We start from the raw sequence: 27,267 nt of genomic DNA on the forward strand, positions 1-27,267 counted from the left end.
CACTTCACACACAGACACGCACACACAAAAACACACTCAAACACACACACACACACAAAAACACACACACACTCACAGAAAAACACACTCAAACACACACAGACACACTCACACAAGGGCACACTCAAACACACATGACAAAAACACACACAGACACACACAAACATACACTGCAGACACACTTCATTCTCACACTCGCACACACACATAAACACACAAACAAACCTTGCACGAAGGTGGAAATCCATTGGAAAGTTGGGGTTTTATAGTCTAAACTGTGGATAGTCATGGGTGCCTACTGTTGCTTGTTAGCACTGGGAGAGCAGAAAGTGAGTGTATTCGCAGGCTGACATGTTGGATCCAACCGAGAGGGTGAGGTGATCCTGAGATTGGTGGGAGGCTGGCAGTGCGATGGAGATTTTAATGAGCCCAAGAACAGTGCAACAAAATTAAAAATGAAACATCACCTGGGCACACTTTTGAGCATCCTCTCAAAGACCCATGGTTTAGGATGCCCAACGATGCACATTCCATCCCACGTTGTCAGTGTGGCACTCTGACTTGTGCAGTTCAGCAGCTTTGGCTGATTTTGGACTTAGACCCCCATCTGAAAATTACATCTGATAGGTCTGGATTATCACAGAAATCTTTCCAGACTCTAGTTATCCGGGGCTGCTAGCCTCTTGTTATTAAAACGAAAAGTGCGTGAGTTGAAAATTACCCCATTTTGTTTCAGTTGTTTTATCGGGATGCCAGTGCTCAGGTCTGGAACTTCGTCAATCCCCATCCATCCAATCATCTCTTTCCCCAGTTACACAGACCTGTGTTGCAGTCATCAGAAGATACCCTTGTGGCTTTTAAGGAGTGGATTGGATGGAACGTCTGGGGTGGTCCAAGAATTGCTCCTGTTGGTGCAGGGGTTAGGTGGTGAGGCCGACCAAGTCTGAAGAACTGCATTCAGTCACCTACTAGTATCTTAAAACAATTTTTACCAACAGAAGAATTGTGTGCAAAACCTCAACCCTCACCACAACCAGGTGGAAATCTTCTCCTTGGATTTGGGAATTTTGAGGACCTTGATGTTTCGAAAACTCGACAAATGTAAAGTGCCTTTTTGCTCTTACCAATTCGAGTAGATTCATCAAGAGTTGAGTGTGTTGTCGAATGATGTTGTAAGCCCGACAGCTCAGGTCCACAAACATCTGGAAACGAGCTCCATCTTTTCCACCTTCTGTGATGAAGTGCTCCATTTCAGATGTAAATATAAAAGGAACACGATCCCTGGTTATAAGCATGGACAAACCCTGATTAACATATGGACTGTACTCTTTTGAGTTAATAAACAGAAATGTTACTCTTTGATATGATAAAAGAGCTAGAGCCTTTCATAACCTGAGGACACCTACTGCATTTTATAATAACAAAGTACTTTCGAAGTATAATCATTTTAAAACGAAGAAATGTCATTCACAGGATGTGGGCATCACTGGCAGGGTCAATATTTATTGCCCATCTCTAATCGCCCTGAAGAAGGTGGTGTTGAACTGCCTTTTTCAACCGCTGGGTCATTGTGATCAGTGCTGTCAATTAGAAAATGCATAGCAAGATCCCACAAACAGCACTATGATAAGTGACTAGACATTAACCATTCTATTAAGTGATAATAAGAACTGCTAATGCTGGAGTCAGAGGTAACACAGTGTGGAGCTAGAGGAACACAGCAGGCCGGGCAGCATCAGAGGAGTTGGAAAGTTGACGTTTCGGGTTGGGTCAATGAAGAAGGGTCCCGACCTGAAACGTCAACTTTCCTACTCCTCTGATGCTGCCTGGCCTGCCGTGTTCCTCCAGTTCCACAACTGTGTTATCTCAACCATTCTATTAATATTGGTTGAGAGATAATTATCAGCTTGATAACTGGGTGAACACACCTAATCTTTTTTCAGAAACTGCCTCGAGATATCATAGAATCCTTCCAGAATGGAAGCAGGCCATTCAGCCCATATCAACCCTCTGAAAAGCATCCCACCCAGACTCACCCTATCCCTGTAACCTTGCATTTAAGCATGGCAAATCCACCTAGCCTGCATATCCCCAGACACTATGGGCAATTTAGCATGGCTAACCCACTTAATCTGCAAATCTTTGCACTGTGGGAGGAAACCGGAGCACCCGAAGGAAACCCACGCAGTCACGGGGAGAACGTGCAAACTCCACACAGACAGTCGCCCAAGAGTGGACTTGAACCCAGGTCTCTGGAACTGTGAGGCAGCAGTGCTAACCACTGAGCCACCATGCCATCCATATCTAATATCCACCTGAGCAGCCAGATGGATGACCCTGAACTTGAATGTTCAGACAATGCAGCACTCCCTCAGTACTGTACTTGATTACCAGCCAATATTTTGAGTTTAAACTTCCAGACTTAGACTTGACGCCATCCCCAAGGATGTGTGCAGTGAGACACTCTGGAGATAAAGCTAAATGAACTTACCTTTTCATGCTTCCGATCATTTGAGCATGACCCAGTATTTTTCCGAAGTCTATGTGGAACATGTGGCCTGTGGTTTTCAGCATTATGTTGTCGTTGTGACGGTCACAGATACCCAGAATGAATGTAGCAACACACCAGCCTGCACAGGAGTTTACAAAGTTTTCCACAGCCTAATGAGCAAAACAATGATACATAAATGATGCAGCATAAACCTTAAATTCAGGAAATGAAACAAAATCTTAGTCCTAAACATCAGTCGTGGTACATCGTTTATGAATATGTATACAAAGGGATTTTGGAGTCCTCGTCCACGAATTTCCAAAAGCTAGCATCCACATTCAGTGGGTAATTGAGTCATATAGCAAGGAAACAGGCACTTTGGCCCAACTCGCCCATGTTGACCAGTTTTCCTAAACTGAACTAGTCCCATTTGCCTGTGTTTGGCTCATATCCCTCTAAACCTTTCCTATCCATGTACCTGTCCAAATGTCTTTTAAATGTTGTAGTTGTATCCTCCTCTACCGATTCTTTTGGCAGCCTGATCTATCTCCACACCACGCTCTGTGTGAAAAGTTGCCCCACACGTCCCTTTTAAATCTTTCCCCTCAAACCTTAAATCTATGCCCTCTAGTTTTGGAGTCCCTTACCCTGGCGAAAAGACTTGGATCAAGAACAAAGTTGCTGGAAAAGCTCAGCAGGTCTGGCAGCATCATTGAAGGAAAAAACAGAGTTAGTGTTTCAGGTCTGGTGACCCTTCCTCGGAACCTTCGCAGATGCTGCCAGACCTGCTGAGCTTTTCCAGCAGCTTTGTTTTTGTTCCTGATTTATAGCATCCACAGTTCTTTCGGTTTTTATTTGAGCAGACTTAGATATTCACCTAAGGGAAGGCAAATGGAATGTTGGCCTTTGTTTCAAAGAGAAAGGAGCATAAAAATAAGGAGGCTTTGCTAAAATTATACAAGGCACTAGTAACACCATTGCTGGATTATTGTGAATAGTTTCAGGCTCCTTGTCTAGGTTAAGTTATTATGGGATTTGAGGAAATCCAGAGAAGGTTCATGACTCTTATACCATCTATCGAGGGAATGTCTTATGATAAGAGGTTGAGTAGTTTTGGCTTGAACTGATTGGAATATAGAAGAATGAAAAGCAACCTTATTGAAACATAAAATTCTTGGAGGACTTGATAGAGTAGATGCAGAAGGCTGTCTCCCCTTGTTGGAGAGTCTAGGACCATAGGGCATAATCTCAGAACAAGCCATAGGGCATAATCTCAGAACAAGGGGTTGCACATTTAAGACAGAGATAAGGAGGAATGTCTTGTCTCAGAAGGTGGTGAATATGCGAAATTCTTTACCACAGAGATCTGCTGAGGATGGGTTATTAAGTATATTCAAGGCTGAGATAAACAGATTTTTAATCAGTAAGGGAGTAAAGGGTTGTGGGGAAAAAGTAGGAATGTGGAGTTGAAGATTATCAGGATGATATAATTGAATGGTGGAGTAGACTTGGGCTGAATGGCCTCTTTCTGCTCCTACATCTCATCTTTAGAAGTTTCTAGACTCATCCCAGACAGTAGCTATGCCTCATGAAACCAGCCACCATCCACACATTGGGCAAGACTTGCTGCTAAGAAGTCCAGGTTCAAACTAAATAACTGGTCTTGCCCACCATTGGATTGAGCTACTGCAATTGTGAGAGCTAGGAGGCAGGAATCCATAATGCCTGCATAGCAGCAAAACAGTTTTATTTCAGCATGATTGATGGAATCCTATTTGATAATACATGGTACAAAGAAGAAGAACTCGAAGAGTTTAAAAATTTCCCTCTGCTATCCTTCTCAATGATTCGTGGAAAGATCAAATTAATGTGACAGTCTAAGCAAACGTCCAATGATCCCTGATAAACTTACTCTCAACCTTGTGTCACTTATCAGTGTTCTCACTTCTCAAGTCAGAAGGCTCAAAATCTACCCCATAAAGTGTAGTGCATAATCCAGGCTGACGCTGACTCACTGCTGTGGTACACTTTTTGTTTGTACATGTTGTTCTTTATTGCGCTGAGTAAGACTGTGTGGAGTGTCGTGGTAAGAAAGGAAGGTTTTTCATCACCTTTACTCTGTGCCAATAGTTGGATTCTTACTCCTGGCCCACTGATTTCCTCTCCCTTGATTTTACAAAGTAGTCGCAGGCTCCATCATGAAGCTTAATAGTCAGCTCCTGCCTTCTGGCAGAGCTCAGCACAGTGAATGGGGCCATGTGCACCTGAAGATATTGTCTCATAAGTAATGCAGTTGAAATGTCGGCTCAGTTCTTGGAAATGTTTGTGATGGTGGGTTCCTGACCCCCCAGGATTGAAAATTAAGTCCCTGGACTTCACATCAGTGCATGCAACTGAAAGACCTCCCTGTGCATGCTCATGTACGAATGTGGTGACTATCTTGTACTCACAACTCTCAAATTCCCACATTTCTTTCCAAAATTAATCACAGGTTTTACTGGAACATCTATCAAATGCCAGCCTCTAGATTAATTGTGGCCAAGACCTGTGCAAAATATTACAACTGAATAGGAACATTCACTTGCACAGAATACATTAACCTGTATGGACTCAACTGCAACTAAGTAAGAGACAACAAGGTGCAGAGCTGGCTGAACACAGCAGGCCAAGCAGCATCATGGGAGCAGAAGCATGCTGCTTGGCCTGCTGTGTTCATCCAGCTCTGCATCTTGTTGTCTCGGATTCTACAGCATCTGCAGTTCCTACTATCTCTGCAACTAAGTAAATTGAGTTTTCAGTCAACCCCACTTCAAAGCAATTTGTGAAATTTTTTGTTGACTTCTCCAATGAAGGAAACATTGTAATGTTTTACTGTTGACTGAACTAGTATAGTTGAATAATTCTCATTGACAATTGGCCTTGGTTTCCTCTTGAGATCTTCGAAGATGCCAATTCAATTCATTCCACGTGCTATCAAAATGCAACTGAAGGCTCTGGTTACTGCAAAGGCTATGGGCCCTGACAATGTTCCATCTGTCAGATAGAAAACTTGTGCTCCAGAACAAGCTGGGCCCCCTTGCCAAGCTATTCCAGTACAACTACACTGTTAGTATCTAATTTACAAAATGGAAAATTGCCCAAGTGTGTCCTGGCTACAAAAAGCGGAATAACTCCAAATCACCCAATTACCGCCCCGTCAATCTACTGTCAATCATCAGCACAATGGTGGACGGCTTCACAACTGTGCTATCAAACAACACTTGCCTGCTCATTGATCTTGGTTTGGGTTCCACCAGAGTCACTTGACTCCTCTCCTTACTTCAGCCTTAGTCTAAACATGGATAAAACAGCTAATTTCAGAGGTGGGGTGCAAGTGACTGCCTTTGACATCAAGGTAGTTTTGGCTGAATGTGACATGAAGGGGCTCTATCAAAATGTAGTCTATGGGAATCAGGGAGAAAACTCTTCACTGGTTGGAGTCATCCCTAGCATAAAGGAGGATGATTGTGGTTGTTCCAAGCCTAACATCTCAGACCCATGACATCTCTATAGGAGTTCCTCAGGGTAATATCTTCAGCCCAACTATCTTCAGCTGCATCATCTAGGATCTTTCTTCCATCATCAGGTCAGAGGTGGGAATATTTGCTGATGATTATGCAGTGTTCTGTATCATTCTCAGTCTGTGCTCCCTTTGACATTCAACAACATTACCATCAAATAATCCCCCTTTGCCAATATCCTGGGTGTTATGATAAAACTTGAACCAGTTGTAAAGATATTGTGGCTACAGAGCAGATCAGAAAGTGGGAATCCTGAGTTGAGTAACTCACTTCCTGACTGTTCAAAACTTGATCACCATCTATAAGAAAAAGAACCAGAGTGTGATGGAATATGGGCCATGTACCTTGATGAGGGCAGCTCTAACAACTTTCAAGAAGCTTGACACTACCCAGGACAAAACAGCCAACTTGATTGACACCCAATTCATCACCTTAAACATTCACTCAAGCAGTATGTACCATCAACACAATGCAATGCAGGAACCTGCCAAGCAACTTGCAACAGAACCTCTCAAGACCACAATCTCCACTATGCAGAAGTAAAAAGGCAGCAGACCTATATGAAGAGATAGTAGGAACTGCTGATGTTGGAGTCTGGAATAACAAGGTGTAGAGCTGGATGAACACAGTAGGCCAGGCAGCATCAGAGGAGCAGGAAAGCTGACGTTTTGGGTCAGGACCCTTCTTCAGAAATGGGGGAGGGGACTCCTGCATGTTCCCTCTAAGCTACACAATATACTGACTTGGAACTATATCACTTGGACTGAGTAAAACTCCTGGAAATTCCCTTACAGTAGCACCAGGTGGCGTGCTCAAACCCCATGTACTGCCATGGGTCAAGAAGACAGCTCACCATTAACTTTTCAAGGCAAGTTGGTAATGGAGAGCAAAGGTTGGCCCAGCAAGAGACTCTTGTATCTCATGAATTATAGAGAAGAAAGGTGTTAGAGTCATTAGAACTATCAACTAATAGGGTCAGAATTTTCGCGTAGGTAAAGTATGTTGTGTTATTATTGTCTTTAGGAAAACTCAGGAAGTTAAGATTGGTCTCAATTCTTTGGGTCTGCAAGGTATTTAGGAAAACATTGAAATAGAATTCTAAATGTTAGGCACTAGGCAGCTGAATGCATTGTTACCATTTGTGGACATCTGAAAATTAGGGTGAAATTCTAAGGCATGTTATGACTGATGAATTTGTAATTATAGTCACTGCTGTTACTGAATCAGTTACTGAATCGGTTACCAGGTTCCTGTAAATAATATTAAAATAACTAATGAGTTAATGTGAGAGGAAAATGCTGTGGACGGAAACCTGAATTCCAATGAAAGGACAAATACCTAATGTCCTTAACTCTCTGCCCAGATGCTGCTTGAATTATCAGTATTTCTAAAACTTTCTGATCAGTTAACATGCTCTCCTATTGTGATTGAGAGATAAGTGTTGACCAAGATCCTTGTGCTTCTTTGAGTCATGTCATGGAATCTTTTCCAGTCATTGGAATCAACAAATGTCTGGTTAATGATTCATTCTGGAGTCATTGGTCAATCAAGTATTTAACCAAACCTTTTTTGTAAGTGCTAAATGACTGTTATTACTGACAGTCTGCTTTTTGTGTATAACGGTAGCTGCCTGAGGAGATTGGGAATTGTGTTATTGCTTGAAGAATTTGTGTTGCTTTAACAAATGGATATTCAAATGAGACAAGAACAGGATGCAACCACATAACCAACAGCCATATGCAGTCTAACAGAGGCAAATTCACATCACTGCTTATGTTTCTTAAGAAAAATCCTCACCACTGCCACCATGTTGGGTTTTATGTATGTTAATTGTAAGTGACACAATGAGTAGTGAGGATTCAGTTTACTCGAAAACTAGGTTTATGTAACAGCTGAGACTACAAGTTGCAATCACAGTTAACTGTACTGTATATGCATTTAGGTTCTAGCTTGCTTCCATTGGATCGCACATAGCAGTTGATAATGTGATTTCATTCTGGTCCTTGGCTTATTAGCATATTAGCAGTAACAACTCAGTTGGTAGACAAATAGGAGGTTGGAAGAACACAGCAATCCAGGCAGCTTCTGGAGGAAAGGAGAAGTCAAGATTTTGGGTATTATACAGATGGAAGTTGACTCAGTTCTGTAGAACAAAACCTCAAGCAATGGTCCTGCGGGGAATGTCGCAATTGTTTGAGTTTTTACCTAATGGAACACTGTGGTTATACCAATATGGTTCAGTTTTGAACCTTTGCTGAGATTCATTTATTCTAAAACTGCGTTCAATTCTCCCTCATCATTGACTTCAGTTTGCTTTGTTGGATTGCAAATACAATGGATTTTGGGAAATTTTCTTTATAATATTAAGCAATCTCATTATTCATCCAACTCTAGGATCTATTAGTGCTCTTCTGAATGTGGAACATACAAGTTCAATGCAAGATCCGCTTTTATCTGTTGTAAATCCTGTCCAATATACAGCAAATAATAAAGTTTGGGCAGTTGATGGAGGGTAATCACTGCAACGTTGAACTGATTACAAGCAGCTCCCAAAACACTAGTTATTTAATAGGAAGATACTATTGCAGTAGAAGAGCATCGTTTTTTTTTCTCATGAAGCAAATATAAGATTAATGCTCACATTCTTGTGCTGTTCTTCAGAGGGGTTGTGTTCCTGGAACCATTTTAAAAGAGTGTTCTCCTTGAGTGGCCCAATGATACCATGTTTCATATGGATCTTGGCAAGTGTTGTGGCACCAGGGATCATCTCCACCAAGCCTGCAAGGAGTACAAGAGCTTGAGTGAAGCAGTGTACAAAAGCCATGAACATTTTACATTTTACCTGCATTAAATCCAATACTATACAGTAGTAACCAATGGGGAGATCATGGCCTAGATAATGTTCTGGGATCCCAAGTTCATATCCTGTTATTGCAGGTGGTGAAGTTGAATTCAGCAAAATAATCTGGAAATAAGAGTCTAATAATGAGCATGATTTCATCGTTGATTATCAGGACAAGTCCATCTGGTTCAGTAACATCCTTTAGGGAAGGAAACTGCCATACCTGGTTTGGCCTGCATGTGACTCCAGACCACACAGCAGTGTGGTTGACTTTTAACTACTCTCTCGGCAATATAATAAATGCTGCCTAGTCAATTATGCCACATCCCGTAAATGAATAAAACAAAAATGTAAGGGTTGAATTTACATCATGATCTTCAGTAAGTTGCTTATGGAAAATTTCATATAATTTCTGTTGAACATATCTTTTGCTTTCATTACCATCATACTCCTAACAAATGCAGAGCATTACTTATTAAACATTGAAGTAAAAATATTTTGGCTTTTTTGTGTGTAGTGCTAAAAGTATTGATTTGAAATCTTTGCTAAAAGCACTTGAAGTTTTACTAAGTATAGTGAGCAACAGCAAGGATGGCCTTACAAATATTGATTATGCAAAAAATGTAAACTTTTTATCATTGTGTTATACATTTTTTAAGGGTCTAATATGTTTAATAGTGAAGACAATGCTGTAGCACAGACCTCTTCCCCTTCCTGTTGATATGCACCTATAGATGATCATGCTCATATGCAGCCCCTCCTGGCACCAGATCCTGTCCATCACTTTAACCAGCTGCAGAACAAGCATATCCTGTCGAAGGTCGTCTCCTGACTGAAAAGAAATTTCAATACCAACAAGTTCATAAATCCAGTAAGTATGCAATAGATGCCCCAATTACATTGCTGCTTAGGGTATTGAAGCATATGTAATTTAACAATAGGACGTCAGTGTGATATTTGCAGGAAGTGTTGTTGGATACAATATTTTTAATGTTACACAATGCACAAGTTGAAGGAGATACTATTGTGTTGCAGGATAAAACGAGGATGAAACTAGGAACGCTGTCACACGATTCAAATGCAGCAATCACGGGAAATGCAAACCATATTATGTCAAATAGGAATATCTATTGAGTATATTTTCCATTCTAGTTTCTGACAGTGACATTTAAAACTGAAACTGGCCAGGAAATTAGCATGTTGCTATTACGCTGTCTTCAAAAGAGGTGGTGCCACCACTGGTGGACAGGTGTAGTTTCAAGATGACAAGTTTACATGGGTAGTTTCTATTATAAATATTAAGAGCAGAATCTATCGCAAAAATATTAAAACATGTTGAAATATTTAACTTTAAAACACATATTGCATTATGTTCGTTCAACTGGTTTAAATGTCCTTTGGCCACAAATCATGTTTTTCTTGAAGATTACACTTGGTACGATATCCTGGCAAATTAATTTTCTTCACATGAGAAAGGTAATACTCAGAGTTTTGTCTGCTTTTAGTTTACAAAAGTATACTAAAATGGATGGTTCTAGTGAAATAGATTAGCCACACTATCTTTGGAGTTCACGATGGTTCAAGGAGCCTGCACATGCCTTGCTTGTTGAGATCAGACCTTGACTTCAGTTGTGCGATGAAATATGTATAAATTATGTATATGTGTATGGTTACTTTTCTCTGGATTTTTTCTTAAAAGGGTAAGGTCAGAGAGCAGGCGGCCGGTTGAGTGTTAATGGAAATTGTTTATACTGTGGTGGCTTACTACGGGTGGAATAAACAATTTAAGGCCATTAGCTCAGCTTCATTTCAGGATAACCAAGGATTGGTTTTATTTAAGAAAGAAAAGATTAAAAATCTTTTGGGTAGTTTGGGGGAGACCTGATAGGGGTCAAAAGCAAGTTTGGTTTTTCTCCCAGAATGGAGTTCTCAGAGTATAACAGACAATAAGTTACCTCAACAGAAGTCTACTCTGTGCAACTTCCAGATGTGAAGGGTTTGGTTAGAAATGTACAAGTTTTTAGAAGCTGATAATATCTACACTCTCAGTTTTGTAGGTATTCATGCAAGAAGACCCCACAGTTCACAGAATTAAAAAATAAACTAGACACAATCAGTTTGGTCAGATTTAAATATGGGAGGCAATTTCTCTGGACTTGAATTTTGAATGAATAGATGAAATAAGAAATAAGTTGAAAGCCTTGCGTATATGGATGTTGGGTTACTATTTCTGAGCTCCCGTACCCCCGTCCAGTCCTGATGAAGGATCCCGACCGGAAACGTCGACTTTCCTGCTCCTCTGATGCTGTGTGACTGCTGTGTTCCTCCAGCCCCACACTGTATTGACTCTGACTTACAGCACCTGCAGTTCTTGCTATCTCCAGGAAACTTTGTTTTGCTGTGTTTTAAGTTATTTTAAAATTGTCTTCTTTACAGGATCCCTACAGTGTGTAAGGGGGGCATTCAGCCCATCAAGTCTTTGAAGAGCATCCTACCCAGACCTTATCCCTATAACCTTGCATTTACCATGGCTAATCCAACCCAACCTATGCATCTCTGGACAATTTAGCATGGCCAATCTACCAAGCCTGCACATCTTTGGACTGTGGGAGGAAATCGGAGCACCCAGTGGAAGCCCACGCAGGCATGAGGAGAATGTGCAAACTCCACATTAGTCACTTTAGGCTGGAATCGAACCTGGGTCCCTGGCGCTGTGAGGCTGCAGTGCTAACCTCTGAACCACCGTGTTGCCCTAAGTGATAGATTAATTTGTTTCTTTTTTGGTTTCGTCTTTTGTGTAATAAACTTCTGTTAGGTTGTTGAGGAAAATCTGCAATCTCACGTGAATATGTCTCAGTGACTGACCACCACATCAATAAACAAAAGTAAACATACAAGCCAGATTTCATTCTGGGATCTGACATGTCCAGCAATACCTTAGATTTACCTCATGTAGTATTCTGGCTGTACACGATTTTACTATATATTTAACCAGGTTTTCAAGCTTCAAAAGAAATAAAGCAGATAATCTGTATGCTATTTACATCATAAGAGCTAATCTTAACCTGCTGTCTCTTTATGTCTGCCTTCACCAGCGAGCCACATTCTTAAATGTTTAGTTCAGATTAGTTCAGCAGCTATCATTATAAAGATAAATGCAAATTTATTCACTGGATGTCTTTTGTCATTTTAACAGTAAGCACTAGAAGCTATACTCACTGATCTACAAGATTATTATAGTAACATCATGTCATTGAATGAGCTCTCAAAGCATCTGTGGAAAAGCAGAGATTGTGCTACTACTTATTCTATTCTAATCAAAGATGAGTGTGGCAATTAATTTTGGTCATTTACATTCAGGGCATGAAAAAGATTGTAGCACACTATGAATTGAAATCTGCTACATCTCTGTAATTAGCCTCTTAAGTTACCTCTTCAACCTCTATCCCAGTGCTTCCCTCCTAGCTACTTATTTGATTTCCAATACTAACTCCTCAATTGCCTCGGTTTCATTCAATGTTCCAATCCTACACCCTTAATTCACTTTGTGCTAATTTCTCTCCTTTTGCTCACTCTTTTTCCCAATTGTTCTCTCAATCTCTTCCCATGACACCCTCCTTTCCCTTTTTCTGGCCTTTCCCTCGCTTTGTTCAAATCATTTGCCCTCCCCTCTGCGTTCATTCTTTCATTAATGCCGCTTCTATCACACTGTTTCAAACTACCACTCGTTTCCAACACTTCACTGCTTTTGAATTCTATCACTCTGTTCCAGCAGCTAGTTCCTTTGTTCTGTTGCAAAGCAATCCATCACTTCTTGTCAACTGCATTGGTACTTAAATTAAAAATATAATGCATTACCCCTCTTAGATGCCATATCACATTTGCCACTTCTTCAGTCTTGACAATTTTACAGTAATTGGACCAATTAAAGCAACTTCAACTGCCGTTGGTCATATTGAGTGGTGACAGTGGTGCAGGTTGATCTTTTCAGGAATATCCATCTCGAAACATCGAGTACAATTCTAGAAAGTTCTATTTTGATATTCTAGCAATTGAGTTTGTGAAAAACAAAGACTTCACGCAATCTATCAGTGATTAATTTAAACTGACAACCAGAGAAGGATAACTTTAATGTCATAAATAATCACCGCTCTATCGATCTTTAAGTAGGATTTTTCCGATGTGTCACAATTTAAGCTGACTTGAATCGTTCCAGTCATACCTTGAATATCACGTTTATATTTTCGCCCCAAGGATCTGCGTTTACGAAAGAAATTTTCAGAGGAACAGCATTTGACGTGAAATATGAACATGCCTTTTTCACAAAGAGAAAAACATAGAAATATAAGTATCATGATAAATTGGTAACATTTGGATTTGAGCAACATTTGAAGCAGATACAGTTAAAGGGTGGGCCAACTGGTTTGCTATAACAAAGACTGATGGGCCAAATCATACCCTGGTGCCAATGATGGGGCTTTTTGCTTCTGACTCAATAGAAGGTAGGCTCAATTTTCTACTAGCATAGCCTTAACATAGAATGTAGCAATTGGCACTTCTGTTTCCTACAGAGCCTTTTATGGGACGTTCTACTTTCCATGCAATTTGAGTCCTTGTCTTTCTGTTAATGAATGTGCAAAAGATTCCATTGTATATTTGGAAATTGCAGGTTCCCCATTGCTGACCCAGTAAACACAAATGCACAACCAACTGTTCCAGAAATGGACATTCTGGTTATTATTGCCGTTGTGCAATTGTAATCTTCCCCAATAGGCTGCCATATTTGTCTGTAAACCAACCATGTGTTTCAGAAATAAATTTGATCAATTATGAAATGGTTTTGGGAAGTCCTGAGGGCCTGAAAGATGCTGCATTAAACGCAGATTTCTCTTTTATTCGCTTCCTATGACTGAGCAATAGTTAACCAAGGAAAAAGCAATAAAGTCTAGATCTTTTCCAGTTAAGATAATGCCAATCAGAACTTCTAGGCTGAAACCTTAGAAAAAGAAACCTGTAAATTATTTCACACAGAGATTAAAAAGGTCTTGTGTCAGCACAATATGCCATGTAAATAGAGTACACACCCTCCCAGCACTGGGAGAAAGTTAAACACACTTACATAATAATCATTTTGCACTGGTTCATATGATGTTTCTATAGAAACAATTCCTGAGTGCATGTGAAAAGCATTGGATCTTGAGATTTCTGTGTTTTGAATCACTATGTCAAGCTAATCGCAGCAAAGTGCCTCATTTAAACAACTAACAAATTATTTTGTTCGACTGCTTGCTATCCAAGATTGAGAGCTGAGGCAGTGGGGCTCAAGTAATTTTGCTGTAAGCGCAGACCTTAAGGCTATTACAAACTTGTAATTTATTTCCCTTGTGACAAGTTTCAGACACCAGAGAATGTGGATCATTAAATTCACTTCATTCTACATTAAATTTCAATTCGTTGTCAAATTTAAAAATCAGCAAACCATTTTATCGGATGAATGTGATAACTTAACCCTTTCAGTAAATAATGTGTCAGATTTGATGAGAACGGAGAGGTGTAAATGATTTAAATTGCAGTTTGGAACTCTGATAAGATTTAGACTCAGACAGGTTTTGGGTGTTTTACAAAAATGGCATTGATCAATCAGAAAGATAAATCTATTCAATTTTCTGCTAGTCTTGGCTCAGATGGTAACATATTTATTTCAGCCACAACATTGTGAGTTCAAATTCTGAAGTGGACCCAAATCCGAAATTTAGGGTGACACTTCAGTGAAGGAGTGCTGCATTACCACTGGTGTATTTTTTAGTTGATGGGTATTTGTTGCACAAGGAAACACAGTGGAATTACCTAACTCCCTACCTACACTCACCTTTCCTGGCCCCATCCCCGCCTCTTCGACCTGTTTGTTTCCTCTCCACCTATCCTCTCCTCTATCCCTCTTCTATCCGCCTCCCACTCTCTCCCTATTTATTTCAAAACCCCCTTCCCCTCCCCCTTTTCTGATGAAGGGTCGAGGCCCGAAACGTCAGCCTCTCTGCTCCTATGATGCTGCTTGGCCTGCTGTGTTCATCCAGCCCTGCACCTTGTTGTCTCGGATTCTCCAGCATCTGCAGTTCCTACTATCTCTGAATTACTTTGCTGTTCATTCACATTCATGTTGAAATAGCAGAGTGGGGGTAATATCACGAGTAATCCGAAACCCAGATTAATGTCTTGGGTTTAGATCCCACCATGCTGGCTGGTAGAACTTACACTCGATTAAGAAATTTGGAACATAAAGCACAACAGTTTGATTAGAAAATATCCATAAAGCTAATCACAGTAATGGTGACTGTTATATAAGATAGTTAGTACCTGAAAGGGTTAATTGACAACAAAATAAGCTCTGCCTATCAGGGTAGACAGGACTGATCCTGGGAACATCAAAAGGCATTTTGTATCTGTTGTTTTAGTGCTAAGTCTATGTAGCCAACAGAAATGTGTACTTGCTCTTATGTTGAACCAGGTAGTCTCACAAGACATTATCATGCATCTCAGATACAATGTAAATAATTATTAAGTACTGTGTAATAAACCTTTACTATTTATTGAAGTTGAGCCTATATTTTGCCTAAGACTTCATGAGGACTGAAGTAACTCCAGAGAGGCCAGTATCCTGTCACCAAATCACCCTTTTATTTACACATGCATGGTACTTGGCACGGTCCGGCTTCCTTAGAGCCAGCTACGAGAGTGAACAGAACCTCTGACACTCCTGTTTATATCTGTTAGCCAGGGCTCCCCGATTGGACCAGATTAACAGCCCCAATCAAGGAACTCATATTCTATGAGGTCCACCTGGCTGACCTCATTACAATCACTACAAGGACCTTCCATCCTATGTGGTATCAGTACTTAAGACTAATCCCAGTAAGGGGGATTGGTGATTTTGAAGCTACCCAAGGGATCTCAGATGGTTCTGGATGATCAGAATGTGTATCAGGTTGACAGTGAGGTGGATTTCAACGTCTGTACCAGTGATCATGAAAATTGTTAGCTGTAAAATCCCATCTTTCTGAAGAAGGGTCTAGGCCCGAAACGTCAGCTTTCCTGCTCCTCTGATGCTGCCTGGCCTGCTGTGTTCATCCAGCTCTACACCTTGTTATCTCAGATTCTCCAGCATCTGCAGTTCCTACTAATCTGCATCCTTACTTAGTTTGGCCCACATGTGATGCTGGATCCACAGCAATGTGGTTGACTTTTGATTGTCGTCTGAAATAGCTCAGCAAAACCATTTAGTTTCAAGGGCAGTTGTGAACAACAAATATTGGCTTTGTCAGTGGTGTCCACATTCCATCAAAGAATAAGGGAACAAACCAGTGATTTTTACAACAATTAAAAGAAGGAATTTTTATTTATATAGTGTTTTATATTTCCAGGACACGACAAAGTACTCCACAATACTTTAGAAATGCAGTCAATATTTAGGAGGCAAATACCACACTCAGTTTGGGAAAGGTAAATTAGCAGTTTTGTTTTCCTGTAGTGCTATTACTTGAGGGATGAATATGAGGAACATGCCTTTTTTTTTATCTGACTCAAACCTGAGCTTCCCACTTTGTCCCTCCATCAATTCCCCCATTGTAAAGGTACCTGCCTCTCTCACTGTTTCAATGCATCTGCTGCTGAAATGCTCTTTCATGATTTTGTTACTTTTAGGCTGGACAATTCCATTGTTTTTCTGGCCAGTTTCCATCTCTCACTCTCCGTTAAACTTGAGCACATTGGAAACTCTGCTGCTCATACACTAACCTGCACTAAATTCTGTGCACGCATCACACTAGGACATATAAAGGAAAGTACTGATTCCTAATATTTAATCATGTTTCTCAATGTCATAAACACCTGCAGCTTGATTCCACAGAACAACAAAAGGACATCCCCTCAGAGCTGCCTTTTGTTCTGTTTTTGATTTCTGAAACGCTGACTAAGCCAGAATATTAGAGGAGCTTTTCACTTATGTGCCACTCCCTAAATAATAAAAAGAAGAAACTATGGTTAAGTACCTTACCCTTCCAGTTTTTCCAGTTAAGTGTCAGCTTACTTCCTTGCTAGTTTGTTCATCTCAAAGCCACTGTGGTTGCAAACCCAAACCTGGGATTTCAGCAGTTAATCTGGGTTTACACTTCAATGCAGTACTAAGGGAATGCTGTATCAGCATGAGCCTCTGTCTACACTTCCATTCCTCCATATTGGTGGGGAAAGAATTTGATCCCAGCTCTCCCTGATGAAAATCCCACTAACTGTGTTACTGGGATGGAAGCAGGATAGTGATGCCGGGAAATTTCTCTACTCCCAATTCACACCTCCAAAAAATGCAACCCCTACACTCTCTGACATTCATTGGAAGTAACAGTCTTTACACTAACTATCAGTCTAGTGTTCCTCCTTGAAAACATTTCGAACTCCTGCATATTTAGAGTCTAAATCATGGTCTGATTCAAGGACAGTATAATATCCTTTGTTTTGTATTTAATCGTCTTGAGAGTACATCATACCATCTACTGTATTTGCTTTTCCAATAGTCTTGTGGCACTCGTCAGAAGGCTAATTAGAAAGCTAATGGGAGATTTGACAGACGTTTTCAAAATCATGAGTGGGCCAGCTATAACAGTTAGAGAGAAACTGCCCTTAGTCGTAAAAGGAACAAGAACAAGAGGGGTTAAAATTGTTACAGAGATAGTAGGAACTGCCGATTCTGGAGAATCTGAGACAACAAGGTGTAGAGCTGGATGAACACAGCAGGCCAAGCAGCATCAGAGGAGCAGGAAAGCTGACGTTTCGGGTCTAGACCCTTCTTCAAAAATGGGGGAGGGGAAGGGGATTCTGAAATAAATAGGGAGAAAGGGGGAGGCGGATAGAAAATGGATAAAGGAGAAGATAGGTGGAGAGGAGACAGACAGGTCAAGGAGGCAGGGATGGAGCCAGTAAAGGTGAGTTTAGGTGGGGACTTAGGGAGGGGATAGGTCGGTCCAGGGAGGACGGACAGGTCACGGAGGCAGGATGAGGCTAGTAGGTAGGAGATGGGGGTGGGGCTTGAGGTGGGAGGAGTGGATAGGTGGGAGGACAGGTTAGGGAGGGGGGGACGAGCTGGGCTGGTTTTGGGATGTGGTAGGGGGAGGGGAGATTTTGAAGCTTGTGAAATCCACATTGATACCATTGGGCTGCAGGGCTCCCAAGTGAAATATGAGATGCTGTTCCTGCAACCTTCGGGTGGCATTGTTGTGGCACTGCAGGAGGCCTAGGATTGACATGTCGTCTAAGGAGTGGGAGGGGCAGTTGAAATGGTTCACGACTGGGAGGTGCAGTTGTTTGGTGCGAACCGAGCGTAGATGTTCCACAAAGCGGTCCCCAAGCCTCCGCTTGGTTTCCCCGATGTAGAGGAGGCCACATCGGGAACAGCGGATACAGTATACCACATTAGCAGATGTGCAGGTGAACATCTGTTTGATGTGGAAGGTCTTCATGGGGCCTGGGATGGAGGTGAGGGGGGAAGTGTAGGGGCAGGTGTAGCACTTCCTGTGGTTGCAGGGAAAAGTGCCGGGGTGGTGGGGCTGGAGGGGAGTGTGGAGCGGACAAGGGAGTCACGGAGAGAGTGGTCCCTTCGAAAAGCAGATAAGGGTGGGGAGGGAAAAATGTCTTTGGTGATGGGGTTGGATTGCAGATGGCGGAAGTGTCGGAGGATGATGCGTTGGACCCGGAGGTTGGTGGGGTGGTACGTGAGGACGAGGGGAATTCTGTTTTGGTTATTATTGCGGGGAGGAGGTGTGAGGGATGAGTTGCGGGAAATGCGAGAGACATGGTATGTCCGGGAGTGGAATGCCTTATCTTGGGAGCAGATGCGGCGGAGACAAAGGAAATCCTGCCCCACCGAACTGATCTCCACTTATCTCGACTCCATTTTCTCCCCTTTGGTCCAGGAACTCCCCACCTACGTCCGTGACACCACCCATGCCCTCCACCTCCTCCAAAACTTCTGATTCCCCGGTCCCCAACACCTCATCTTTACCATGGACATCCAGTCCCTATATACTTGCATTCCCCATGTAGATGGCCTAAAGGCCCTCCACTTCTTCTTGTCCTGCAGGCCTGACCAGTCCCCCTCCACTGACACCCTTATCCGCTTAGCTGAACTCATCCTCACCCTTAACAACTTCTCCTTCCATTCCTCCCACTTCCTACAGACAAAGGGGGTGGCCATGGGTACCCGCATGGGCCCAAGCTATGCCTGCTTCTTTGAAGGATACGTGGAACAATCCCTCTTCCAAAGCTACACTGGCCCTGTCCCCCACCTCTTCCTCTGATACATCGATGACTGTATCGGCGCTGCCTCATGCTCCCACGAGGAGCTCGAACGGTTCATCCACTTCACCAACACCTTCCACCCCAACCTTAAGTTTACCTGGACTGTCTCCGATACCTCTCTCTCCTTCCTGGACCCCTCTGTTTCCATCGCTGGCCACCACCTGGAAACCGATATCCATTTCAAGCCCACCGACTTCCACAGCTACCTACGGTGCACCTCCTCTCACCCACCTTCCTGCAAAAAGGCCATCCCCTATTGCCAACACCTTCGCCTCCGCCGCATCTGCTCCTGAGATGAGGCATTCCACTCTCGGGCATCCCAGATGTCCTCGTTTTTCAAGGACTGCAACTTTCCTTCCACAGTGGTCGAAAACGCCCTCTACCATGTCTCCCGCATTTCCCGCAACTCATCCCTCACACCCCCTCCCCGCAATAACCAAAACAGAATCCCCCTCGTCCTCACGTACCACCCCACCAACCTCCGGATCCAACGCATCATCCTCCGACACTTCCGCCATCTGCAATCCGACCCCACCACCAAAGACATTTTTCCCTCCCCACCCTTATCTGCTTTCCGGAGGGACCACTCTCTCCGTGACTCCCTTGTCCGGTCCACACTCCCCACCAGCCCCACCACCCCTGGCACTTTTCCCTGCAACCCAGGAAGTGCTACACCTGCCCCCACACCTCCCCCCTCACCCCCATCCCAGGCCCCAAGAAGACTTTCCACATCAAGCAGATGTTCACTTGCACATCTGCTAATGTGGTATACTGTATCCGCTGTTCCTGTTGTGGCCTCCTCTACATCGGGGAAACCAAGCGGAGGCTTGGGGACCGCTTTGCAGAACACCTACGCTCGGTTCGCACTAATCAATTGCACCTCCCAGTCGTGAACCATTTCAACACCCCTCCCACTCCTTGGACGTCATGTCCACCCTGGGCCTCCTGCAGTGCCACAACGATGCCACCCGAAGGTTGCAGGAACAGCATCTCATATTTCACTTGGGAACCCTGCAGCCCAATGGTCTCAATGTGGATTTCACAAGCTTCAAAATCTCCCCTCCCCCGAACGCATCCCAAAACCAGCCCAGCTCGTACCCGCCTCCCTAACCTGTCCATCCTCTCACCTATCCCCTCCTCCCACCTCAAGCCCCACTCCCATCTCCTACCTACTAGCCTCATCCCACCTCCTTGACCTGTCCGTCCTCCCTGGACTGACCTATCCCCTCCCTAACTCCCCACCTACACTTACCTTTACTGGCTCCATCCCCGCCTCTTTGACCTGTCTGTCTCCTCTCCACCTATCCTTTCCTCTATCCATCTTCTATCCGCCTCCCCCTCTCTCCCTATTTATTTCAGAATCCCCTTCCCCTCCCCCATTTCTGAAGAAGGGTCTGAACAAGAACAAGAGGGCACAGATTTAAAGTGATCTGCAAAAGAAACAGCGATGAAGTGAAGAAAACCTTTCTCACTCAGTGAGTAATTATGGTCAGGAATACTCTGCTTGTAAGTGTGTTGGAGGCAGGTTGAATTGTGGCATACAATATGGATGGTTATTTGGATAAAAATAATCCACACGTGTGGGGAAAAGCAGGAGATTAACACTAAGTGATGATGCTCATTTAATGAGTTGGTGCAGGCATGATGGGCCAAATGCCCTCTTCTGCACTGGAACACTTCTACGATTCCAGTCATGAATCTTTAGAGATTCACCTGCCACAGCATCTTGGTTTTATTTCCACTTGACACTGTTAAGCTCCTAACTCTGCATCACATATACATGCTTGGCATTATTCCTGCTCACATTGTTAACACAGATGTAAGCCTGTTTCATCATCATAGCCACATGTTTCTAATCAATGTTTTAGCTCATTTTAAGATTCCAAAATCTGTACAAATCTTTGTGCCATCTACAAACTTGTGATTAGTTCTTGTGCAACCTACAATGCACTTACACCAGGCTATCAATAATAGTCGTGAAAGACAATGGCCAATAAACCAATCACTGCTGGATCCAACTCATAATATCCACCTGTATAGACTTGCTGCAATTTCACATGTACTTCTGCCAACGAGAATGCAATTAATTTAATTTCAGTTTAAAATCTGCCCACTGATCGCACAGAATCCAATTAAGTCACCAATTGTTTATTACTAAGTTTCAAAATCAAATTCTGCAATATCAATTAGATCTATCTATATTCAAATAACTACCTCAAATATATATTAAACCAATGGCCTTTTACAAAAGCTTCTAATAGCCGCTCTGTGGCCCAGTGGTCGTACTGTTCATTTATTCTGTGTTTGACTATGTATGTCTTTTTACTGTTGATGCTCACTGTCCTTGATTGGTTAAACCTGGGTATGGACTCAAAGAAAAGTAAACAGATCTAAAGAAAGAGTTGGAAGATGGAGCTGGAGCATGGACTAGAATTTTAAATAAAAATTAAATAAAAAATATACAAATAAAATCAGTAAATAATACCTGACACACATAGTGACACTAGAGTCATTCTCTGCATCAACCCAAAATATAAAACATGCAATAGTGGTCATACAAAGAACTCCCAATTAATCACATTTATGAACTTGTTGTAACTAAAGTCAAGTGAATAAGCTTTTGGATTTTCAACACTGACTTCCAGTTCCTGGTAAAGGCAATTTTTTTTTGCACATTGCTTATTAAGGGGACAGAAAGAAACAGAAAACATTAAGGGTTGTGCAGAAATCCAGAACCTCAGGTGACCAAGATCAAATTCAAAAGTAAATCATGAGGCAACCGCAGATTCTTTGTATGTGAACTCACATTGGCATCAATACCTTTGACCGCAAATACAGGATTCAATGGCAGGCGGCAGACATGTTCCTGGTAGAAGAATTTGTCTAATTCTTCAATCTCTTTCACTAATAAAGTCTGTAACATGTAAAAGAAAGAGTCTTTATTTCAAATGCAAGAATGGAACTAAAATATGCCCTTGGCAAAATAGTCAAAACAACCAATGTACTAGAAAAGAAATGGGCACATTCCTTTTCCATATAGTGAGAATGCCAGCAATGGGAAACAGAGAAAAAGTTCAGTGATCCATTATTTCCCAACAGTGAACTGTGCTCAAGAGACTGCAAAACTTTCCCAGGTTATGTACAAGAGTTGATTTGTCTGAACTTGTACACGTTCTGCTGGGGAGATGGTGTAATTGCATTGTAACATGGATATGGAATTTTTTAATGGGGAAGAGCTATCAGAGAGTTCATGGAACTGTCAGATTTTTAAGTTTTATACAATTGGAATTTTTATATGCTTTAGATAGTTGTGCAGCAGAAAAGAGCAAATAATACTGAACACATCTGCCATGAGGGGCAAAATCTGGCTCTGTAGTATCTATGGCTTCCAGTGCTTTGAATGCTGTTTTGTCTTCAACTCATGCACCATTTCTGTTGCTAGTGATCCTGACTCTATTTTGGTAAGGATGGTAGCACATTTTAGGATACTACTGTTGGAACTATGCAGGGTAAGCAGATAAGCCTGTAACTTCCACTTTTAACCTTGCATAGCTGAACATGTATTTAGCAACTGGAAGGAGACCCTATCAGCTATCCCAACTAATCGTCAATTGTTTTTAGTTGAGTTGCTGATTGACTTTTATTGGCTGTTCCTGTTATGTTAGAAGTATTTGGTAGTTTCCAGAGGTGTTCAAAATTGTCAAAGTCTCCAACAAATTGTGTGGCATGTCCTGAATGACTTTGTACCACCTTTGAGGATTCGGCAGAGGCTACTTGTTCTCAGACATGAGTCCAGACATCTGCATTTCTGCTTGGGCAACAGAACGACAGGGAGAAACAGAGGAGCAGGAAGGGAAGTATGGCTCTCAGTAGGAAAACCCATCCATATAGTGTGCAGGGCGAGCATTTCGGCTATGTGTACCTCAATGAGGAGCACTGTCAAATGTCTTCACTTCACTGCGAATATCGTCACAGAAAGCTGGAACCTGTTGCCGTTAGCTCAGCTCTGCTGGGGTAGTGGACAGGCCTGCACATAGTTACAATTTAGGCAAGGAAGAAAGAAGGAAAAAGTCTGTCCAAGTTCCTGCTCCCAACTTGTATCCGTTGCTGGATTCAGATAAGGTCAGCATGAGGCTCAGCTGTGATGCTGTTGAATAGTTTGCGAACTCTGAGAGTCTGTGCTTCTCTTGACAAAGTGACAGTTGCCAGGGAGACAGTATCCTTGCAAGTATCCATTCCTACCCTGGGACAAGAGAGTCCTTGCACCACAGCCCCTCCCTCTCACCAGGATCCAGCATTGATGTGGAATACTTATAAATAATATTAACACTTTCGGAACAACTTCTGTAAGCAAATGAACACAGAAATCACAGCAGAATGGGTGGAAGGGATGTAAATGGCCAGTTATCAAGTTACCGGACAACAGCTGGTGTCCATATGCTCAATCCTTCTAGAGGAGGCAGGAAATGCTTGGAGATTGGGAAAGTATCTGATAAATTAATAAAAAGGATGATTTTAATCAGATATGGTTTTCATATTAAACAAGAAAGTAATTCAGTTTGCAGTGAACAGGCTTTCTCTTATTCCTGATATCAGTTGTCAAGTAAATGGCCTTTGCATAGGGTGTGCATGATGCAAGGGGTTGTCAACAGTGGTATCACGCAGCACTTGCTTAGCAATAACCTACTCACTGATGCTCAGTTTGAGTTTCTCCAGGGCTACTCAGCTGCTGACCTCATTTCAGCCTTAGTGCAAAGATAGACCAAAGAGCTGAATCCTAGAGTGGAGGTGGGAGCAATTACTCTTGACATTACGGCTGCATTTGACTCTGCATGTGCACTGGTAAAACTGGACCTAGTGGGACTCAGGGAAGAAAGTCACTGCTAGTTAGAGTATAGGAAGATGGTTGCGTTTGTTGGAGGCCAGTCATCTCAGTTCTAGGACATCTCTGCAGAGGTTCTACAGGTAGTGTCCTAGGTCCAACCATCTTCTGCTGTTTCATCAATTATCTTCCTTCCAACATAAGGTCAGAAATGGGGATGTTCACTGCTGACTGCACAATGTTCAGCACCATTTGCGACTCTTCAAATACTTAACAGTCCAAGTCCAAATGCAATAAGATCTATGCAGGCCTGGGCTGACATGTAGTGACAAACAGGTACCACACAAATGCCAGGCAAGGAACCATCACTGAATCCCGCACTATCATCATCCTTAGGGTTATCATTGACCCGAATCAGAACTGGCCTCACCATTCAAATACAGTGGTTATAAGAGCAGGTCAGAGGCTCTTGTAGCAATTAACTCCCTACCTGTCCACCAACAACAAGGCGCAAGTCAGGATTGTAATGGAATACTCCCCACTTGTTTGAATGGATGCAGCTCCAACAACACTCAGGAAGCTTGACACCATCCAGGACTTGATTGGCACCAAATCCACAAACAGTCACTCCCTCCACCATCGACACTCAGGAGCAGTGATGTGTACTATCTCCAAGAGGCATTGCAGAAAGTCACCAAGGCTCGTAAGACAGCACCTTTCAAAGTCCTCTTCTATCTAGGTGAACAAGGGCAGTAGATACATGGAGATACTACCACATGCAAGTCCCTCAAAAGTCTCTCACCATCCTGACGTGGATATATACCGACATTTCTTCAGATTAAAAGCTTGGAACTCGCTCGCTAGGGATACTCTCAGCACATGGACCGTAGTGGTTCGAGAAGGCAGCTCACTACGACCACATTCTCAAGGGCAACTAGCAATGGACAATAAATGCTGGCCCAGACAGCAATGCCCACAACACATGAATGAAAGGAAAACGTACCAAAGGTGCCCTTGGACAAATCTCGCTGGTACTCACCGAACGCTTTGATTGGTCAGCTGCCCAGATCTTCTCTGCTACCTCAGCCAATTTATCGACAAGCTTGGTCTCTTTGTCAAATTCTTCTCGCATGGCTTGTCCTGAACAACAGAGCACAGCTGTTAACAGCTGGCTGTACCTACCCTCAAATTGAAAGTCTGCCAATGCATCTTTCAATAACCTGCAATGGACACAAAGAATAATCTTCACTTGAGTTTGCTCTTCATGGACAGAATGCACATCAAAAATCAGGAATACTGGAATGTCAAGCATTTATTTTAAAAGCACAAGGTTGAGAATAGTTCTGCAATATAATTGCAGGGTGGAACAGATTTTCACTGCTGCCTTGCAGCACCAGGGACATGTGTTGGATCCCAGCCTTGGGTCGCTGTCTGTCTGAGTTTGCACATTTTCCCTGTGTCTGTGTGGGTTTCCTCTGGGTGCTCCGGTTTCCTCCCACAGTCCAAAGATGTGCAGGTTAGGTGAATTGGCCATGCTACATTGTCCTGTGGTGTCAAGGAACTTGTCCAGGTTAGGAAGGTTAAGCAGTGAACTGATCAAAGTCTTCAAGAAAAGACTAGGTGAGACAAAGATAAACTAATTCCATTGGCTGGTGATTGTAGAATTAGGGGGCATACTTTAAGAGTGGCTCAGTGGTTAGCACTGCTGCCTCACAGCACCAGGTTTAATTCCTGGGCAACTGTCTGTGTGGATTTTGCACATTCTTCCTGTAACTGTGTGGTTTTGCTCCGGTTTCCTCCCACAATCCAAAGATGTGTAGGTTAGGTTAGACCATGCTAAATTACCCTTTGTGTTCAGGATATGCCATGGGAAATGTAAGGTTACAGGGATAGAGTGGAGGGGTGGACCTGGGAGTGATGCTGTCTGGAGGGTCAGTGTGGATTCAATGGACTGACTGGCCTGCCTCCACACTGTAGGAATTCTGTGATTCTGATTGAGGAAATGGTTCCCAAAGGAGCAGTCTTTTGGTGTTAAAATAGACATTAATGACTGTCTGTCAAAACAGTCACATCTCTTCTCTATAACCAATGCTGAATATTTATGATTAATCACCAATACATTTTAACACACTTGTTTATAGTGACTGACTCATAAAAATATACACAGAAACCTTTCCAACAGCTTGAGAAATTCTGCTATGAGGGAACAAAATATTCTGCAGCATTAGATATTGGATCGTATTTACTCTGGGGAAATATCTGAAGTACATAAAAGAATAGTTGGCAGCTGTAATGGAATTAGAAACTGCTGAAGGAACTTGAGAAGTGAAGTAGCGCATTCAGACCCTTGAGCCTCCTCTGCCATTCAGTTAGATCAAGAGTAATTTGCTTTACCAGCCTCTCAATTAGCTCCATATTCCCTGATACTGTCACTTTACAAAAAGCTATGCTAGTCTTGAAATCTCCAAGTGAACCGGCATCCACTGGATTTTGGGAAGAGATTTCTAGGTTTCTGCTATCCTTAGTATAAAGAGCTGCTTCCTGAATTCCCATCTAAATGGCCAAGTTATATTTTTAAAATTATGTTCCCTTTTTTCTTGTCTGGTCTAGTAAAGCAATAGTCTTTCCAACTGAATCTTTTCAATGTTGTAAACACCTCAGGTAAACACCTCAATCTTCATCAAAGGACATACTAGACATGTACACTATCCTCAAATTTAATCACAACAAAAACAAAGTTGCTGGAAAAGCTGAAGGTTTCTGAGGAAGGGTCACTGGACCTGAAATGTTAATTCTGTTTTATCCTTCACAGATGCTGCCAGACTTGCTGAGCTTTTCCAGCAACTTTGTTTTTGTTCCTGATTTTCGGCATCCACAGTTCTTTCGGTCCTCATAGTTTAGTCCTTCATTCTAGTGAATATGCAGGCTTACCCCCGCTCCTCCTCCTCCAAATTAAATATATACCTTCTGAGGTTTGGTGAGTGAAAGTGAATGTAGTATTCCAAATGTGGTATGCCTTTAAGATCATGTCTAAATCCATTTGCCTTTTTGTTTACTTTTTGTGTCCACTACCTTTAACAGGCTGGGAGCTGGCTCTAGAGCTTGACAAGAGACAATTTTCCCTCTATAAAATGCAAGTAGACAGAAAATCATGGGCCAGCAATTGCAATGGTGGAAAGCCTTGACCTTATTATCCAGCTCGTTTCAG

At 42.4% G+C, this 27,267-nt stretch overlaps 1 protein-coding gene across 1 annotated transcript in view; it reads right to left on the reverse strand.

Moving 5' to 3' along the window:
* Positions 1-27,267, reverse strand: part of LOC125485812 (phosphatidylinositol 4-phosphate 3-kinase C2 domain-containing subunit beta-like) — a 140,991-nt gene that overhangs the window by 23,214 nt on the left and 90,510 nt on the right. The window contains exons 17-23 of the mRNA XM_048610566.1: positions 25,099-25,279; positions 22,044-22,151; positions 13,116-13,208; positions 9,596-9,725; positions 8,693-8,829; positions 2,492-2,661; positions 1,125-1,281 (exon numbers count right to left, since the gene is read on the reverse strand). Of these exons, the coding sequence (XP_048466523.1) occupies positions 1,125-1,281; positions 2,492-2,661; positions 8,693-8,829; positions 9,596-9,725; positions 13,116-13,208; positions 22,044-22,151; positions 25,099-25,279 (976 nt within the window). The remainder of the gene's footprint in view (positions 1-1,124; positions 1,282-2,491; positions 2,662-8,692; positions 8,830-9,595; positions 9,726-13,115; positions 13,209-22,043; positions 22,152-25,098; positions 25,280-27,267) is intronic.

The sequence above is a fragment of the Rhincodon typus genome, chromosome 22, assembly GCF_021869965.1.
Source record: "Rhincodon typus isolate 14 chromosome 22, sRhiTyp1.1, whole genome shotgun sequence".
In the NCBI taxonomy this organism is placed as follows: domain Eukaryota; kingdom Metazoa; phylum Chordata; class Chondrichthyes; order Orectolobiformes; family Rhincodontidae; genus Rhincodon; species Rhincodon typus.